Consider the following 20,833-nt stretch of genomic DNA (forward strand, 5'->3'; position numbering starts at 1 on the left):
GCGTGTATACGTATACACAAGTGGTGTATAACGTGAGTTTTTGGAGGGCGAAAAAAAAAGGGATACGCGGTAAGAGAGAAAGAGAGAAGAGAGATCGGTGAAGAGAGACAAGGACCGCAGTACGAAAGAAGGGAAAAAATGAAGAAAAGGGATGGAAAAGAATGAAGAAAAAGAAAGACACGAAAAGGGTTTAAAACTGTTGGTCAAAACAAAAGGCGGAGCGTAGGAACGTCTGAGCATCGTTGGTTCTGTGTTAAACGGGTTCAAATAAAAGGTAATGTGTTGGTTATTTATAGATATATACACATAGGCATATGTATATATATGTATTCGACACACTCGCGTGTATATATAAAGAGAGAGGGAGGGAGGGAGGGAGGGAGGAAGAGAGGGAGAGAGAGAGAGAGGTGTAGATTGTACGTAGGTATGTCCTTTCACCATCGGCACGGGGATCCCTCTTTTAGCCTCCGCGAGGTATAAACTCTTGAACATCGTCGGTGGTATACGAGACCGTCCAATGAAAACGTATCGTAGGCGTGTCTCGGGGTTCGAACGATCCCCATTGGTCGTACCCACGGGGTGGAACACTGTGGCACAGTATTTTATTTCGTACGCGGGGGATGCTGGGTATTGTGGTGGGGCGGCTAGTTTCTATCATCTCTCTACCTACTAAGCCGCCCCGGGGATGCTGCAATTGTTGACAACTCGAGATCCCACGGAGAGTCGCGCATTTCGGGTTGGACGTTCGAACGGCGGGCAACGTAACGTTCTTATTCTTTCTATTTTTCGAGCTAACGAATCGCCTACTTTTGTCGCGAATTTTGTCGATACATCCGTAGCGTCGACAGAAATCACGTCGCGACAACGACGAGGAAATAAATACGTATCGATGAAAAAAAACGCGACTTAAAAGATAAAAAGAAAGAAGAAGAACAAATAAACCACCCTCGGAAAATTTAATCAACTTAACCAACGTAATCTTTTTGGAACCGCGCACTTGTTACACGTTGTTACGAATAATATATACCGAATGAACCCGTCGTGTGAATTCTGTACAGTGAATCGGCGACGCGATTGGATTTTTTGATTCTTCCTGATTGAGTCGCATTGTGATTACGATTAGACGCAAGGTGAACGACAAAGTCGAACGACACCCCCGCCTCGACTTCGACCGAAGAGAGATCAAGGGATTTTTGGGGGATGATCGTGTAGATCGTTGATGTCGGAAAAAACTGCGGCGAAATTTTTGGAATACATTCGATTCGGATTGTGATACGTACGATGGTGAGATGTTATAGTTCCGCGGATTGAGCCGGATATTCTCCCCGACACGTAATAACGAGGGTGCGTGCGGAGACGAAAAAAATTAATCAACAGTGTCGAGCGTTTCGGTAGAACCAGATCTTTGTGAACCGGTATACGATCGGTAATCGAAGTGGTGCGATTATGAGGGATAATAATAAAGGAATTTTATAGTGTGTGAAAATCATAAATAGATGAGAAACTCCTTATGAAGTTGTCAACCCTTTACCCTACCGATTAAAGAACCGCGAACGTTTGCTGTGATGAAAAACATTGAAATAGTGTGAACTTTGCTGTGCGGGTACAATACAATTACCTACTCATATATAAAAAAAAAACGAGTAAAAATTAAATCGAGCGATCGTCACCGAGAGGGGCGTGATGTCTCTACCTCGAGGGGTGGGTCTCGGAGTGGACGTCGGTCAACTGATGCAGCAGCAACAGCAACACCACGTATTACCGGCGGCATTTTTCCTGAGAGCCAGCGCCGAACGGTACCAAAGGACACCGAAATGCGCGCGATGCCGAAATCACGGGGTCGTGTCGGCCCTCAAAGGACACAAACGATACTGTCGGTGGAGGGACTGTGTCTGCGCGAAATGCACCCTCATAGCCGAAAGGCAACGCGTTATGGCCGCACAGGTAATCGAATGATCTAATCGCATAGAAATCACGCACACGCGGATCCGTCGCGCGTCGAGTTTCGTCGATTTTATACCAAAATTGACGAGACGCAGCGTCGCTAGTTTTATTTTTTACTGTATATGAAATCGATGAGAGATCGAAGTAGAATAGATTTCGATGCGATGTGACGTAAGAATTTGATAGGCTAATCAATTACGGAGTGATGTGGATATATAGGCGATGCCACCGCCTTAATTGGGACGAATGAAATTACAAAGGATCGGTAATTGTAGCGCATAGGAGAGGCGCGTCGAGCGGTAGCTGCTGCAGTACTGAAGGGTATTTAAGGGAAAGCTGACGAGGTAGCGATTCCGACGGTGTCTTTAAAATTTGCCCAATTAGGGGTAAACGCCTAATTACCCCTGCGGCAAAGGTATATCCGACGGAAAATAAAGCCCCCTTTTACCCCTGAACCGCGGAGGCGGCCGAATTACGGCTTTCAACGAATTAGTGAATACCCGAATCTCAAGAAGCCGACGCTAAGGCTTATAACTCTTGCAAAATTTTTCCTCAAAAGAGCGACCGCGAGAATAACTCGCGACCCTCGTACCTCATCGTGTTATGATTAAAAGAAAAATTTTGCAAAAATGTACCTTTTCCTTAATTTTCTTCACCGACGATTCCCCCCCACCCCCACCCCCGATTTGTATAATATAACGTTTATACGCCTTATGAAAAGTTGCGATTTAATTTCATTCAACTCCGCGCAATTCGCGTTTGATATACCGGGGAAAAAAGCTCGACGTATGATACGACGGCCCCGGCTTCGACAATTTCTCCGATCGTTTTTCTCTGACGTTGAGTCGATTCTTCAACCGTTTCAGGTCGCCCTCAGGAGACAGCAGGCTCAAGAGGAAAGCGAAGCCCGAGAATTGGGTCTGCAGTTGCAGTACAGCAATAATTGCGCGCCAACCGCCCCTCAAAATTCTACGAATAGTTTAGCGGTACCACCGTCCGGCGGAAGTCCGCCGGTGCATCCTCATCAACACCCGCATCCTAATTCGGGGCTGAACATCACCCAGGGCAATCAAATTCAAAATCAATTGCAACAACAAAGTCAACAGCTCCAGGGAACGTTGCAACAACTTCGCGTACCGCAGGACGATTATCACGCCGCTAATTTGAAAACGGAAAAAAACGACTCCTCGCGAACTTCACCCGGTAAGTGGACGAAAAATAATTCAAACAAACGCACGTCGTGCAGTCGTTGGCTGAATTTTGCAAAATTTTTATCGGGGACGGCGTACAAGGGGCGCGGAACCGCGCGACGGTGATCTCTAGTGTGTTTCTCGGTGATCCTCACCTGTTTCCGCACCCCGAAAACGACAACGTGTACGCCGTAGGCGGGATAGAACAACATAACGTGAACACCATCATAGCACGATAATATATATATATATATATATCGGGAGTAAAAGTGGCGAGGATTTAATAGCGGTAATGTAGACGCGGCGTAAGAGCTGCTTCGTATTTAAGCCTTTACTAACGAACGGCGAACTTCAAGTGGGCAATGGGGTTGCTAGTGGCGTTTGGCTATTATTCGCTCGGCCAATACGTCTCCTTACCCGCATTTATAAGTGTGTTGGTTTCGACATCGCTCGGTCACGTATCTACCCAAGTTTAAGGATAATGCGAACGCGAACACCCTGCGGCGTATACACATATAATAACTTATTATCGCAAGCGCTTATATAACGTGTATTGTACCCTTGATACCACCGCGCCACGCTAGTTTGCACACCGTTGTTAAGGGCGATATACGTATATACCCTCTCGTGTAACGCACGAGGATACGTGTACACAACATTGGTGCGCCGCTTCATGGTACGTGAAAACACCGTGCAGACAATTAATACCGTTTGACTTTCGTCTACGGCCATTATACAATAATGAGAGGAGAACACAGTGTGCGCGTACCGTGCATCGACGTTATTATACCTATTTACCACCGAGTGTATTGTACATACATAGGTACCGACTGTGGATGGAACTTTTGGCCACGTGGCCATTGTTGTGCGCTTAATATCCGTACATACCTGAGCGCGTATACGTCTTAGTCGACAAATAAGTCACCCACAACCGCGAGTCTTCCCTAGAGATGAAAAAATCGACGCGGAGCTTTTCGATATTTTTTCCTTCGAATGCTCGTCGGTGGTGCCCAAGATTTCCAAATCATTGTACGACAACGATTCGCGTTATACGTATCGATCGGCTTCCTTTCGACGCCGTTTAAAAATAATCCAAAGTTTCTGGCGCGTTCGAACGAACCGTTTTCATCGGTCCGATCGTTCGAAGAAGCTAGTCTGGATGAAAATCGTACGCGGGCTTTCGCGCGTTACGAATCTTACGTCCACGGGGATGCCCGTAACACCCGTAAATTTTCGTCCGCACCGATATATACACGGGCACACTCGGAGGCGACGTGGTACGTGTATACAGAAGACGCCTCGAGGGATGAGATCGCGGAATACGGTACACTATAGCAAGCCAAGACTCGAGTCAGTCGAGAAGTTTAGCAGTAATTGAATTTCTCGGGCCAGTGCCTTCGGCCGCTGAGATCGTTTGGTGGTGCCGTATCATTCTATAGAGTCTTTACCTCCCCGTACCTCGGCACCACCCCTCGTTCGTCCCCCTCTTTCTCTCTCTCTCCCCCGTCGTATGTATATCTGTATGTCTATATATTGTGTGTGTGTATATACGTATATAGATATAAAGGTGAAGTAGATATAGGCGGTCGTTGAATGGGAGGATACCCTGAATCCCCCCATTCACTTTATAACTCTGGTGTGTCGCGAGGTTCGCGCGACGATCGGCATCAAGGGTAGGTGGATAGGTTGGTTTGAGTTTGTAGAATCCGAGACGCGGGTGCAAAAGTCGGTGGATAAGAAGGAGAAGGTAATTCGTGGCGGGTGTGACGGCGACAGACGATATTAACTTGAGAGACTTTGGACGAAGTCCTACGTATAGGTTATACATATATATATGTATATGTACGACGTGAATATATATCCGAAGAATATCTCGACTCTCTGACGCACACATATATATACCTGTATCTCAGAGAATCACTTTGGGCTTTGACTATATATATATATATATATATATAATACATAATCCTGTGCAGTAGCATGAAAACTGAGCAACGCGGCGTGGCCAAGAAACTTTGTCCCGTTCTGTCGGAGACACCAGGAAATTATTTTACTTACTCCCTCTGGATCTTTCTATTTCGGTTATATATCCGACCTCCTTCTCCTCTCTCTCTCTCTCTCCACGTCTCAGTCAGACACCCTCTTACATCGGGGTACATAACGTATAAAGTATATATAACGTACACGACGCGCACACCTTTATACAAACCCTTTTTTTTTCCAAAGCCTTTTTTCCGGACGTCAATCGCGCGGGATTTGCGAAAAGTGAGAAAACGAAATGATTTTCTCGTCGTGACCGGGCGAACGGGTGTTTTGTGAAATTTCTAATTTGTCCATCCGGAAGGTAAAACGTACGATTCGTTGCGTTGTTCGCGTGTTTCAAGATGTGCAATTTATACGACGGAGGTACGACGTCGTTTACATGGGCGTATAACGTATATATACGAACGGTATACAGAGTAAATAGTTAGCCTATTATATGTATACCTAGTACAGCCGCGCGATTACCTACGATAAAACATATTTGCAAAGCGACACGAGTACACGCTGTAGTTCTTCATCGGCGGACAAAACTATACGGATAAATGCGAATAACTATCCGTTGGTATATTATCAATATTATCATCATCCTTATTCTGTACTTGTAACGTGTGTTTGCACAAAACGCAACACACGTGAAGAAGCAACGAGTAGGAAGAAAAAGAAGCGGCCAGAGGAGAGAAGAAGGAAAAATTTTCACTCGACTCTTTCCACGTTCACCCCCATACGTGGTACGCGCACGGTAGGTTACCGTAGCTCGCGAGAGGCGTTCAACGATATTTGCACGTAATTTTTACAGATAATCGCTAGAAAGCTGCTCGTACATCACGTACGTATTATATATGTATGTATACCTGCGTATATCCGCGTGTGTTTTACTTTTACATGCGTAACTACGCGGTAATACCTTGCAAAGGAAACGCTTGAAACGGGTGATAATGAATTTGCATAATCCGTAGGACGAACGTTTCGAACTATTAAACACGACGATAAAATAACGTTCGTCAAAGTTTTGATGAGTTTTCTTACGCATTTTTCGTAAAAAAAAAAAAGAATGAAAGATTTGAGAAAAATTTGAGTGACGTTTTGGTACAGTTCTGAAAATTTGGATAAACGCGCCTCTCCTATGATAACACGATGCGTGAGATGACAAAATTTCACGCCACTTTGATTTTGTTATTTGTAAAAAGATACCCGCGGGGAAACGTTGAGCGTGTACACGCGATCCCTTGTAACTATAAAGAACACGCGTACAGACGTATGCGAAAGCGTGTATAATAAGCACCGTATACGCGAGTGATACGACGCAGAGGGTCGTTGCGATGTGCTTTTCAAGTGATTTTTGCTACGGGGTTCGTACATTCGACACTACGAGGAGGGTATACGTGAGGTCAAAAAGAATCTCGTAACTGCGCTCCTTACTTCCGCCACTTACCGTGTCATCTACAAGCATGTTACATGCGATGGTATAAAAAGCGAAAAATCTCAAAGACGATTCGGAACGGTTGTTTAAAAATCGAAGCCGATTACCCGCTCCCCGTTCGACGAAAGTTACATAGTTTTTTTTCTCTTTCTCTCTAAAATTTCGTTGTCGGATCCGCCGATCTTGTACCGTCGGAGGGTCGAGGGTTGATTTTATTTCTATGCTGTGATTAATCTAGCGTGATACAAACGGGCGTAGGTAGTTTAATGTAATAACAACCGTGCATTCGTGCTGGCGTAACGTTTCCGTTATTAATTATCCGAAAGTTGATCCGTTCTCGTTTATGTGTATAGTCGTTAAAAATATTTTAGGGGAGTAGGTATACAACACATCAGTGCATGCACGATGTACCTCAGAAGCCGTACCGGATGATTGAAACAAACGGTATACTCGGAAATAAAACACTGTTCGCGGTGTACACTATCAGGGGCTTCCGTGCAACGAGATGTTTGATTTAATTTGAAAAAAAACAAAACGAACGAGGAGAAAAAAGAAAACACCCAGAATAATTATAAAGTATTGTACGTAACAGAGAGAGGATAGGATAATGATAAAAAAAATTCATTGGAATTTTTTAATTAAGAGAATTTAATTTATTCTTTCGCGGAATTATATTATATCACGTATATATTCGGTATACGAGCATATAATATAATATCTTATTACCGCGCAGTGTTATTAATTATCTACAGGATTTTTTTCATTTTTTTTTACCGTACGAGTGACGCAACAAGAAAAATGTTCTTTTTTCATCGGACTTTACGGCGAAACGCGAAAATCATTTGATTTTTTCCCTTCGTATACAGAACACGTGAAATTGTTATACATATCGGTATATCCTGTGTTATACAACATCCACACACATGCCGTACGACGTGCAAGTTTTGAAAAAAACTTATAACTATGTCAATCTAGCGTAGAATTTCTGAAGTACATTTATACGTGAATCCAGAGAGTTGTAACGCACGCAGTCACACGATCGTCGAAACGCGGGGTAGTTGAGTTTTATTTTATTTCATTTTTTTTTTTTTTTTTCTCCTTTATATTTTCGAGGAACGACGATGACGAGATTAAAAAAGAACGTTTTCGCACGTACGATACATACGCGCGTACGGGTTTTATAAGAATAAAAAATAAAAATAACGAAACAAGTTAACCGAGTCGAAAAAAAGACGAAATACCGAAATTTTTATTTAAATCGAGAAGAGAAAAAAGACGTATAGGCAAGAAAGGTGAAAATAAAAAAGAAAAATTAATAAAACAAATAAAACGAATACCGAAACAAAGACGGCTGGGCGCGAAACAATTAAAAACGTTACGCCTGATCGCCCCCTGGAAATCGTTCCCTCCTCCTTCTTTCAACTTCTCTAATTTCTCGCTCGTCTCCGCGTGCAAGCTCCGCTGTACTATTCCTTTTTATTTTCTCTTCCTCTTTTCCTCCCTCACTTCAACGTATAGGTGTATTCTCTCGGCCGCGACATTCGCAGCTTTCCCCCTTAAGCCGTACACAGTTATACACGTATACCTACGCTGTACTCGTACACCGTTTAACACAACCGCCGGCAAAACGTTCGCATTTGTACGAACACCTAGAAATATCCCCTATACGTATCCGTGGCTACGTACGCGTACTACATAGGCGGGTATGTACTCGATAACCTCACCCTTTGGAGGTGAAACAACGAAACGCGGTACCTTGAGCGCGGGGGTGAAATACAAAAGCGAATCGCTAAGATTTAATGACTGATCGCGCGCGACTCGACCGTCGGCGCTGCAGCCGGGATCCATTCGATCGCGGGTCGTTCGATTTTGTCAAAATATAAAAGACGTTCGCGATAAATCGGAGTTTGAGGTAAAGAAAAAAAAAAAAAAAAAGACGTAGGAAAACCCGGAGAGAATGTGAATATATTTTCCCTACTCCTCCGCGGTTTCCTTCATTTCTTTTTTCTTCATCTCTCTCATCATCCGACTCCGATTTTTTTTTTTTCTTTTATTTTTCTCGCGCGGCGCCAATCGGAAGAAGAAATCAAGAATAATACAAGAATACGATTGCCGGGGAAGTGAAAAAAACGGAAAGTGGAAGAAGTAAGGGGGTCGCGGTAGATTTCCGAAGCGATTTATCGCCATTCTGCTTGCGTATCGATACGTAATAATGAGAATCTTTTGTTTCCCTACCCCCCAGCCTAACCAACGAACAATCTGCAGCCACGACGTGGATGCTGTGCGGATGTATTACGCGACGCGAGTCAACCTCCCTGCAATCTCCGTACACCTACCTATATGTGTAAACGCGCGCAACCATTTTCTTCTTCTTATTTTTACTTTTACCACAGGATATATCGAACGCTCTCACCTAATACATGTACAAACGTATACACAGGGCTTGGTGTAAGGTTTACAATAAAGTATTATGTACATCGCGAGGTGATTTCATTATTCCGCGAGATTTAATTATGCATATATAAAAAACAAATAAAAAGCAAAAAGCAAAAGAAAAAAAAACTTCGTTGGAAGAAAAGTTCGCCATACAGGTTATACATATAATTATGTACGTATAGGTAGGCGAATATAAAAATGGCCAATATTACGGGTGTAGCTTATACTTTACAAGAATCAAGTGTTTGTAATATCGGGGGTGTTTTTTTTTAATCTGGGAGGTGAGGGGGGGATGTAAATCAATGTACATTCGTATCGGATGGCTGAGTATTTTCTCTTTTTCTTTCACTCGATTTTAGGGATTATTTATTTTTTTTTCGTTTCGTCGTTGACCCCTCAGCCACTGATATTATATTTGTATAAAGTTGTCGAACTGTACATGGGTATAAGTTCGATATACATCGATGGTATACGAGTACATATTGCATCGCATATAATACGGCAGGGCGCAAAACAATTATCGAAATTTACATTCACATTTACCAACACACCCGCTATATTTAAATCCGTATAACATCGCGACTCGCGCGTGTGCGATCACCGTGTAATATGGACGCGTGGGTGAAATAAACGGGTGTGGTATACTGTACAAGCGTACACGTCTACGTGTATTTTATACGTTCACTGTATAGAACGATGGTTTGCAAACGGTTAGAGTTAATTGGAGATCCTTGGAGAGGTTCGACCCCTCGCGAAAATAATATCGGGATATACATATAACTTTTTGTATAGATGTGTACATGTACACCATATTAAACGTGAATAATACGTGTATGATATATCGAACTCACCCATTACGGACCGCAGGAGCTGTGCGAGGCATCGAGTATTTTTCTGAAGCAATACCCCATAGTCGGATCACTGCGGAAGGGAGATTCCTGCAATCAAATTTCATTGGTTTCAGTCGTGGCTCAGTTCTCTCGACGAATTCGTGGTTCTGGAGTTAAAATGCATCAGAAACCATCGGAATACCGTGAAAAAGGAAATCGTTGATTTCTCGCCCAGAAATCGAGAAAATCCAAAGGGGTACCCCTTGGAATTTTGGTCGATTTTGGGTGAAAAAAAAATATTTTTATTTATACGCTATTCTTATGTATTTTCACCCCAGGAATCCGAATTCACAAGTTAAATTGATCTATCTATGAAATTAAAAAAGTTATCGCTGATTTTTCACATTTTTTGGCATAAATTTGAGGATATCTCGAAGGGAAAAAATCGTAGCTCAATTTGGACAACGGATTCGTGTTCCTGAGGTCAAAATACGTAAGAAAAGTGCCACACGATCAATTTTAAAAAATAAAAATTTTTGGCCAAAATTTGAGATTTTTCCAAGGGGTACCCCTTACGATTTTTTCAAAATTTGGCCAAAAATTTTTATTTTTAAAAATTGATCGTATGGCACTTTTCTTACGTATTTTGACCTCAGGAACACGAATCCGTTGTCCAAAATGAGCTACGATTTTTTCCCTTCGAGATATCCTCGAATTTACGCCAAAAAATGCAATAAAATGGGGATAACTCGCTCATTTTTGAAGATAGATCAATTTTTCTATCGGATTCGGATTCCTGAGCTCAAATTACATTAAGATAGATTAAAAAATCAATTTTTTATTTTTGACCCCAAAAAGCTGAACATTGGCGATAACTCGGTCAATTTTAGAGATAGGTCAATTTTTCCTTTAGATTTGAATTCCTGAGGTCAAAATACGTCAGAAAAGTGCCCTACGATCGATTTCAAGAATACTTTATTTTTGGCCCAAAAATTGAAAAAATCCAAAGGGGTACCCCTTGGATTTTTTTCGATTTTGGGATAAAAAGTCAACATTTTTTATTTTTGAGGCTTCTAGGCTATTCTTCTGACTCAATGGTTTTTATTCCTAGCTTGATTTACTTGACGGATTCGTGTTCGCCAGGATATAAGACTTTCTTGAAACATAAATCGGTCAAACAATTCGAAAAACATCCACTTTTCAGCAAGAAATATTCGGGTAAAATGACGCAGGGGGTATATAATACCATAATAATATCGTTTTCTGTATGTCCACTCGGGTCGCACCCCACTTGGTGTTCCGATTCACCGGCATATAATTGACTCGCGACGATCGAAATATTCAGTGTGCAGAGGGAGGAGACGAGGTCGGGGGATAAAAGTTAAGGAGAAATTAAAGAGCGTGGAGAAGAACTCGTTCGCAGATGAGAAGCAGATGTTAAATTGCATCTGGTATCCATTCCCCTACTTCATCCCCCGAGAGTAGCCTATTGCTCCTGCATTACGCAGCGACGGGTTATAAAACTGTATATCTGTATCTGTATAATTCCATTCGTATATAACCCACAATTCCGCCTGTACATGTAGGGTCCGCGGCGCGGTGTCTGCGGTCCATTATTATTATCACCAACATCATCGTCGTCATTATTTGTTATTATTATCATTATCATTATCATCGTCATTATTATATAAAACTACCCCTCCGGCGAACAATATAATAGCCGTTGTGCAAGGGTCACAATACATCGCCGCAGAACTAAATTACACATATGTATTTCTATATTATATTTATTCGTATATATACGTGAATTTAATACCTACCACCGCGCATATACTATATGCACATCGCAATTGATTCACCCACGCAGTTATATACATATACATGTACATACACGCGAAAGTATTATGTATCGTTGCACCGCGTAACTCGTACATATCTTGTCTGTTTAGTAATTCCGCCAAATTCTATGGATTTTTCCTTTCTCGTTTTCTTTTTCAATTAAAGCAGATTTGTACGCACAATGGATGCATAAGCTAATTAGTATAATTAATGATTCGTTCAACGAATAATCATCTCGCTCGGAATCTCTTCACTTTTAAACAGATCGACAGATCAGCCGCGATCTAAATCGAAAATATAAAAAAAAAAAAAAAAAAAAAAATGAAATAGAGATATTTTCTTCTTTCACTTTGATTAAAAGTGTGCGGACGGGGGGTAAAAACGGTCGTTATAAAGTTTCGTCGCGATCGACGCGATCTATATAGGGTGAAATATGGACATTAACTTATTTTTAACGATATCACGAACAAAACGGGAATTAATAATTTATAACTTTTAGCGAGAGTCATCGCCGCTACCGTTAGCCCATAACCCGACCCGTCCCATAGATTTATAGGTGCGTAGGTGTGGCACTTATCTATATATATCCACACGGTTCAGAGACAGGGAGGATATGAATCTAACGAGGCGAGGATCCACGAGCGATGCAACCAGCACCCGCTGAATAGAGTCCCGCGAGGGAAGTGTAACGCCTTTGCGCAACGGGGGTGGATAATTTATACCGTCAAACTCGTCGCTTATATTGTTATCATTTATATCGTACCTGCGACACACAACCGGCTCCGCGTACTGCGCGGGGGTATACGAGATTTTCCATTTAACTGGTTCGCGCGTCCTGCACAGTGTGTGTGTGTGTGTGACACGATTTTTCATCTTTTTATTTGCGAATCCTCGGCCGTGCGGTACGGAGGACCACGAGCGCGCGAAGGAGTCGCACGGTCGGATATATTATCGCGGTAGCCCCGGGCGGTAGTCGGAGTTACGCTTTCGGTTTTGCTCCTGTAATTTACAGCTTTTAGGGTGTTGTTTGCTTTTCATACTGTTCATTGTTCGTAGCGTTACCCTAACCTCTATATATCCTACCGCTCTGGGTCACTTCCACCGCCGTGCGTAATAACGTAGACGTATATATATACCTATATATATATATATATATATATATTATACTGTAAACCTGAATCTAATTTATAGTGATGTTTCGCGTCGTCCACAGTTACTTGCAGGCTATGTTCCGATTTCTAGTCTTCCATTATGCACTGCGCGTACATATACACGTACGTATTTTATACGTGTACGTCCTCTCTGTACGCACACCTATACGTACACAAATCGCATAGAGGTAGGTGGATATATAACCGACGGGTCGCGGATTAGTGGATGTGGTATTCTGAATAATTCAGCATTGTCCTACGTTGACGCCATTGTTCCTGTCTCCGCCAGAGCAGATCTCCGGCATCACACATCGCTTACGGCATCTCGTAGCTTATACGTATCGCCGTGTATCTCAACCCTCCCAACCCCCCCCCCCCCCCGCCCTTCTTCGATGACTTCGACTCTGGATTTTTTTTATAAAAAAAATAGAATCGCCGACGCCTTTGCTTCGGGATCGCTCGACACCGACGCTGTACGCGTGGGTTGAATCTTCGAAAAACTTTGGAGAACAGAAACTACCGCGAGAGACGAAAAATCAGCCGATCTTTAAACGAATAACGATGTAAGCGAGTAGAAATGGGAATCGGACGCGATTGTAATGCGTAAAAAACCGTGGGCGGCGACGACGCGTATTTATACGTGTACATATAATACATGCGACATTTCGCGACACTTCCAACTTCCAATAAATTCCATTTTTATTAGCGATATACTAAATACGACTGTATTATACATAAGGACGAGGAATGCGCGATATTGGATGCGAGTTAAACGTTATACTGTTCTATTCCATCTCGACACCGTTGGAAGGAATTTTTCCGCAACGGACCGGACGAGGCTGCTGCCGAGCTTTTCCTTCGCCGAGAAGTATCTCGCACGGTGATACATATTTAGGGCGTGCGAATCGCGCGAGTCTCTCTCCTTCCTCCCGGTGCGGCTCGGTTATTAAACTGTCTCACATATACGAACGACGTGCGAATATATATATATATAAACATATTAAATACTAAAAGGCGGCACCCCCTCCCCCCCAGCGCACGATCCTGCAGCAGGACACACGCCATGGCGAATTCCGGACGAGCCGAGGCAACCACCGCGCCACCCGAGAACCCCTACTCGCGACACCCCCCGCGTTTTAGCTGAAAAACCCCGTCGCTTTTACCAGTTATAACTATACCGAACAGTCCTCAACCGGCAACCCTTGAAACGATCGTTCGACGTACGAACGCCAGCGACGATACCGAATCACTTTTGATTTCTCTGTGTTTTTTCAATACCTTTTTTTTCATTCCTCGCGCTAACCGATGATGGGAGAAATCGTCGGCCTTCCGATCGAGATTTTTGTAAAGGTACCTCAATCACGAGACGGAAAAAAAGGTCCGGCAAAATTATTCAACCACGTTCAGAATTGTTGCCAAAAAAAAAACTGATCCGAAACCCCATTTTGAATCGAGAATCGGTCGGCGTGCGTCACATTACGCAGGTAGGTACTACGTAGGTACAATAAACCGGTATATGTAATAAATCGGGGAATCAGTTGTCTCTTTTTACTTTTTAGTTATTTCTCTTCGGTTTCGCGTTCACAAACGGACAAAGAATGGAAGGCAAACCCGTCGCGCGGTGTGCGTAATAGGCGGGTACAGAGGCAAAAATTTTTTTTTGTTACGTATAACTCAAACTCCGCCCTGCTCGAATACGAAAATTCAAAGCGGAGTTGCCGTTCGTTATTGTATACTATGTGTAACACGGCAGCCACCATTTTTAAATGGATTCACGTACACGTATCGTAGCGTACGTGTACGGTTCCAAGGTACACGCCTATAATACGCGATCTTCGGTGTACATATATATATTTTATTACCTATACACACCTCATTGTATTTATTATTGCACCGGATCCGAGTGTTTCCTTTGAACCCGCTTTTAATCCATCCGCCGTTTCGTGCGTGCTGGAAACGGGGATGTCGACTGTGGGGTGCAAAAGAAGAAAGAGAAAAAGGTGTAAGAAAAAGGTGATATTAGTTTCCAGTGTATAGTGCCTCGACACGATATATTGTTAAAGAGTATCGCCCGTGCGCTACTGTAAAATGACACTTGCATATCTGCCGTAGAAGCGGTACACGGTATAGTGTACGGGTAAAGTAGTAGTATACACGGAGCGGGGGGTTTGTATTTCAAGACGGGTGTGCAGTAATATAGCGAAACCGGCGTCGCCGCTCGACGGCGACGGTCTTTTTTCCTTCGACCTACACGATTCGAACTCGATCTCCGTATAAGTATATATTACGGGTATATGTGTATTGTACATACCCAACGTGTTCCCAACCCCCAAATTCGACGCTTCTCTCCCTCGCGGCGCTCTCTCTCTCTCTACCTCCTCCCCCCTCCCCCCGATAAAACTTCCCTCCTCCTTTCCCCTTCCAAAGACCCCCTTGACCTGACCCCTCCTCAGCGGCGACTAGACCCGAACATTCCTAAGCGCGACACACGCACCCCTATGGTATATGTGCGGTACATAACTTACGCTCGGATATCGTATACTTTCTTATTATATACATTATGTACGAGACACGCGCGCGCGCCGCGGTATAGAAAAATAAGCAACTGATAGGGGGCATCGTCGTCATCCTTCGCACCCCGAAAGACCGCTCGACGTACGGTGTAATAAAAATCATTTTCGCGCCTCCTCAGCAGAGAGAATAAATACTTTCAAAGACTCTAACTTTGACCGGTCTTTTTCTCGCTCAATTTTCTTCCTCCCTCCGGACCAGCGGAGACGAAACAGAGAGGAAACCGAATATCGGGGAATCGGTGAAAAATAGAAACGGAAAAAAATTAATTGTCACCCCTCAAATTCGTACAAGTGCCTAAACGAGCCGATCGCGTATACATATAACGCACGTTCTCAAAAGCAGTAGGTACATCGACCAATCGATCCTTGTATAGATGGAAACTGTGCGCGTGTTCGCAATTAAACCTCACGAATAAATACTTTCGAGCGAAATAAAAAAGGGGGATGAAAAAAAAAAAAACGAATCGAGATCGGACCGCAGCGACGGTTTAGGGTGGGAGGGGGGGGAGGAGGTGCGGGCGGCTAGTAGTAGGTACATAATTCGAACCGTCTCCTCGACCATGTCCGCATAGATATTTAACACTCGAGTGGTCGGCAAGAGTAAATTGAACGTGCATTGAATCACTGACCAACCGGGTTGCCGCTGACCCCCACCCCCGCATCACCCCCCGCATCACCCCCCCGCCGTGGAGTATTGAGACGCGGTCAGCTCTCGAGTATAGCTAGCCGCTGGTCGAGAGTCTGATATTCACGTGGGCACCGGTGCTCACTTGTAAAATGAGGAATCGCGAAACTGGCGAACTCCGGCACGCGGCAATCGACTATTTACCGGGGAACCCCTGACCACTCAACTTATCCGCGAGGTTGTTAGAAATAATTGCGAAACCACTGGACACGCTTGTATACACACACACACACACGACCAAACACACGTGCACACACACACAGACGCGCATGTGTTTACATCGCACGTATTATATATACACACGTTACCTCGGCATGTATACAATATATCCGTATACGGCCATCGTACGTACGTGAGCGCGGAGTTTTATAATACAGGGTTATAAGCGAGAAACAGAAAGCTCCGTGGCTCTGTGAACGAGCGATCGTTTCAATTTTTTCCAGGGAATTCGCAAATGATTCGAAGTGAAGTGTACAACGTATAGGAATTATATATGTGTGTACGAGTATAAACTGACCGCGATCGCTTGTTAAAAAGTTTAACGGACCGGTCAGTCGCTTTTCTCTTGCATCTTTTTTTTTTCCCCCTCCCCCCACTTCTTTTTCTTGTTACGCTATACATCCGAATTTCATCCACCGCGAGAGCGATGAAAAAGGAATAACGAGACAGAGGATTTGAGAAGAAAAAATTGCGAGGAGGAATATTTAATTGACGAGATTCCGTAGAATGTAACGCTCGCGTGCTCGTTATACACGCGTGGGTTATCAATGATAATCGTCGCGATGTAACGCGAACTTGCAACCGCACGGCGTCAACACCCCTCCGACGTTTCGGGGTGGTCGGAATATTACCGGCGCTGAGAAGGGAAGGGATGGGGATCAGGGCACTTTTCTCATGGAGGACGAGGTGGTAGTACAAGGCAGGCACCTATGTTACGAGTGGTTCGTACGAAGTTTCGAGTGGCTTTTCTTTACCCCTGTGTATAATAACCGAACGCGAACTATGACGCGGTTCGTATGCGGCGGTTTCAGCCGTATCGCGGCTATGCGGTGATACTTTTGGCGTTTTCGCTTGTTAGAAAGACGCAGTAGAGCGTGAATGGATAAAATGTTGCTCACTCCGCGGTCCATTGCGGTTATTAAGTGAAGAAAGGAGGGAGGGAAGGGGAGAACGAACGAATCCTCGTGGGGAAAATGACGCGGTTCGTGCCGACTGCACTGCAGGCGAACTGAAAAGCTCCGAGTTTTGCCAAGCTTAAATTCGAACGGAAAACGCGGGGCAAGCGATAAAAAAAAACGACACCGAACAATCGTTCGCGAGAAATCGACGTGAAAACGAGAGAAATGCATGTTTTTTTTTTTTTCTCATATTTCAGGACCAAAGCGCGCCCGAATATCGGTAGATTCGGCGGGGGAGGATTCGGAGGATCACGATTCGGCGCCGGATCATATTCAGCACGGCGTAACCATAGAGCGTACGGGAAGTCGTCAGCAGGTGCCCAACGATCGTCCGATATCGAATCCGGCATCGAGCGATTTCACGACGGAACTGGAGGCTCCGCAGTCGAGGAGGAGCACGAACGGTTCGGAATCGGCTAGTCCCGATCCGCGTGATTCGCCGGTGGAAAACACGCCGCCGTTGACACCGGCGCTAACACCCCAGCGCGAGGACACCCCCGCACCGGAAAATCTCAGTCTACGTAAAAGCGGAAGTCCTCAAGCGCAACAGACGCCGGTTCAAACGCACCTCGTTCAGACTCATCACAGTCCGCCGCCGCATTCGTTGACGGTAAATTTTGACCCGCTACTTTCCGGTACGGTTTCACCCCCGACCGGCTCGTTCACGCTCACCGTTCCACTCGATTTTCCTCGTTAATTTCAGACCGCCGCCGCTCATTTTTCACCCTACGCCCCTCTCTACGGACCAGCGGCGAGTTCCCTCTACTGCGCGCCGTCCTTGTACCAACATCAGCACCAGCATCATCTGCACGAGCCGCGGGATCTCCAGATGCAAATGCAGGGTATACAACACTGCAACCTCCAGATACAACAGAGGTCACCGGTCGACGTGCTACTGCGAGTGTTTCCCGGTCGTCGTCGCGCCGACGTCGAGGCGCTACTTCACCGGTGCAAAGGTGAGATCGCGTGTCCGTGTGATATTTTTTCTCTCCCTTTCACCGTCGTCCGCGGCGAACGACGTCCAACGATAAACTCTATCTGTTCCAGGGGACGTGGTATCGGCGATGGAGGTGATGGTCTGCGAGGACGCCCTTCAGCCGAAATCGGCGTTCTCCCCGTTGGCCGGCGCCCTGGCCTCCGCGGCGGCGGCCGGATTGGCCGGCGCGGCGTCGAGCGCCTATTCAAGAAGCGCTTACTGCACGGCGGCAGCGTCACTCGCCCAGAGTCAGGGTCTTCAGAATCCGAATGCGAATCCCCCGACCACCCGCCACAGATTTTTGGCGGCGCCGTACACGGGCACCGGTTATCTCCCCACGGTGATAAGACCGCCGAATCAGGGAGCCCAGGACTTCGTTGGCCACAACAACGGTGGTAATTCCGGCGACGCCTACAGAGAGATGAGTCCGGACAACGCGAGCGACAAGACCAGTTACTCCGAGTGATACATCGGCGGCTACTATCAGCACGCTAGCTTCTACCAGTAGCCGCTATTATTTCGCAATTATATATTCGGGGCCTTTTGCAGGGAAATCTGAATATATATATATATATATACATGAGAAAGACGAAATATATATATAATACGTGTTACTATACTCGGAGACCGTGTGAAACTGCATCGGTAACTTTATACGAGGTCCCATTATATGATTATACGCGGTTTTCATGTGTCATTCGAAATCATGCGAAAATTATTGGCGGAAAAAAAACGGTGATACAGTTGTGTGGTAGTCTACCAAAGTCATTGATCGATCTTTCGAAGCATCGATACGACGGAAATTCGGAAGCATCTTTGTACAGCTTTGTACGTAAGTACGTCGCATTATCTATGATTTGCCGATTTTAGATTCGCAGATGCAAGCGTATAAATAGCGTGCGTATGATTGGTTAATTATATAATTACATATATATATATAGACACATGCGTAATCTCGATCGAATAAGCAGATGTTAGAGTAAAGATTATATTACATACTTGGATTAATAAAATAAGACTTGATTGACGAACAAAAAAATAAACCGAAAGCATAAAAACCGACAGAATCAAACTAACGTACCACACCCACGTATGTATTATACATATATCATATATTATCACCTAATTCCCCGCGAAATCAGATATCTATATACATATTATACATAAATTTTAGCCAATATATTATATTATAAATAATGAAAATTTTAGTGGTCATCTTTTCAATAATGATTCCGTAATAATAATATTTCCACTATGAATAAAATGATATCACAACGTCAGGGAGGTTTGGCACCTGTATGAATGTACATACATGATAATAATAATCATAAATATATTAATAATAATAATAATGATAACGATAATGATAATGATACCAATAGTAATACCGGCTAAATATTATAATATACAAGCGACTCGTAATACTTATATGAAATGCGGTGTACGAATAAACATAATATCTCTACGTATGATAATGAAAAAAAAATAATAGTGATAAGAAGAAGATTAGTATTAACGATAGTTGTATAGAAAATGTGTAAATAAACGAATTGCTAGTTAGCTTTACAGTGTTATTAAATTAATTAGTTAATTAATTAATGTTATAAAATATATATATATATATATTGTATATGTACACAGAATACATGTACGGCGTGTTTATAGTTAATTATAGGTGATAATGTACCGGAAGCGAAATTAACTGATTTTAGGAAGATGAAAAAAAAAAAAAAATCAAACAAGAAAACGACGACGACGACGAGAAAACTAATGATATCAGTAACGATAATGAGAATAGTAATAAACTGTACTACTGTACCGTACAACTATGTATAGCCCAAAATAAAAAATTAATTAGTACATACATATATATAATATATTATACGTAACATTCTCTCCTTTCCTTATCTCTCTCACTCTCTCTCTCTCTCCTCTCCCCGGGGGGTATGTATAACACCTATAACACGTATTAATTAGCTGGGCGTATAATAGTGAGGAATGAAAGTGTTTACGACGAAGAGTGCCGCGCGTATCTCGAGTCGAGATCCTACGCATTGAATATTCATGTCGTACAGAGCGGCGCGACGTTATAAACATATCGTGAATATATGGGACCCCCCCCTGGGCACCGCCTACAACCCTATAATATGATATATTATTCAGGCACTCGGCACCCCGCAGCTTCAGTGTTGCCGAATCTGACACCTGCTTCAAATGAACTACGACCCCAGCTCAATTATACTCGAGATACGAGGGCCGGGGGCTGACTTCCTATTAGTAATCAGGAATTTTAAGCCGCGTTTTATTAGAATCATCGACGAACCCGTCGCTTCTTCGATTCACCCTCGTTCCGCGCGGCGTACGAAAATTTCTGGCTTCGTCGTGGAGGGTCGAAATTTATTCTCGCCCTACGCGATATACGTAACGTTTTACGTTCGTCATCCGGCTCTGTATGTTTTAATTTGTTTTTGGGGTTCGAATCTTTCGTACGTCTCGAGGAGAAAAAATTCAACGTCGCGGTAGCGTAACGTCGTAAGGACGCGCGTAATGTACGCGAGTGTATTTTTT

General features: G+C 43.8%; 2 protein-coding genes across 2 annotated transcripts in view; one reads left to right on the forward strand and one right to left on the reverse strand.

The window, feature by feature from the left end:
• The window catches only part of LOC105691700 (putative inorganic phosphate cotransporter), a 112,788-nt gene extending 102,885 nt beyond the window's left edge, over positions 1 to 9,903 (reverse strand). Inside the window, exon 1 of the mRNA XM_048651821.1 lies at positions 9,885 to 9,903. Coding sequence (XP_048507778.1) covers positions 9,885 to 9,888 — 4 coding nt within the window. The 5' untranslated portion in view covers positions 9,889 to 9,903. The remainder of the gene's footprint in view (positions 1 to 9,884) is intronic.
• Positions 738 to 20,129, forward strand: LOC105691645 (doublesex- and mab-3-related transcription factor A2). The gene is made up of 5 exons (XM_012410277.2): positions 738 to 1,944; positions 2,811 to 3,147; positions 17,487 to 17,899; positions 17,993 to 18,245; positions 18,337 to 20,129. The coding sequence occupies exons 1-5, from the start codon at positions 1,684 to 1,686 to the stop codon at positions 18,729 to 18,731; spliced, it is 1,659 nt and encodes a 552-aa protein (XP_012265700.2). The 5' UTR covers positions 738 to 1,683; the 3' UTR covers positions 18,732 to 20,129.
• Positions 20,130 to 20,833: the final 704 nt, after the last annotated feature.

The sequence above is a fragment of the Athalia rosae genome, chromosome 3, assembly GCF_917208135.1.
Source record: "Athalia rosae chromosome 3, iyAthRosa1.1, whole genome shotgun sequence".
Classification (NCBI taxonomy): domain Eukaryota; kingdom Metazoa; phylum Arthropoda; class Insecta; order Hymenoptera; family Athaliidae; genus Athalia; species Athalia rosae.

Excerpts from the sequence above, each read along its gene's own strand:
- LOC105691645 (XM_012410277.2), top strand. The coding sequence starts at position 1,684 with ATGTCTCTACCTCGAGGGGTGGGTCTCGGAGTGGACGTCGGTCAACTG. Across the intron at positions 17,900-17,992 it reads CGCCGCCGCATTCGTTGACG|ACCGCCGCCGCTCATTTTTC; the intron begins GTAAATTTTGAC and ends CGTTAATTTCAG. Across the intron at positions 18,246-18,336 it reads GCTACTTCACCGGTGCAAAG|GGGACGTGGTATCGGCGATG; the intron begins GTGAGATCGCGT and ends TATCTGTTCCAG.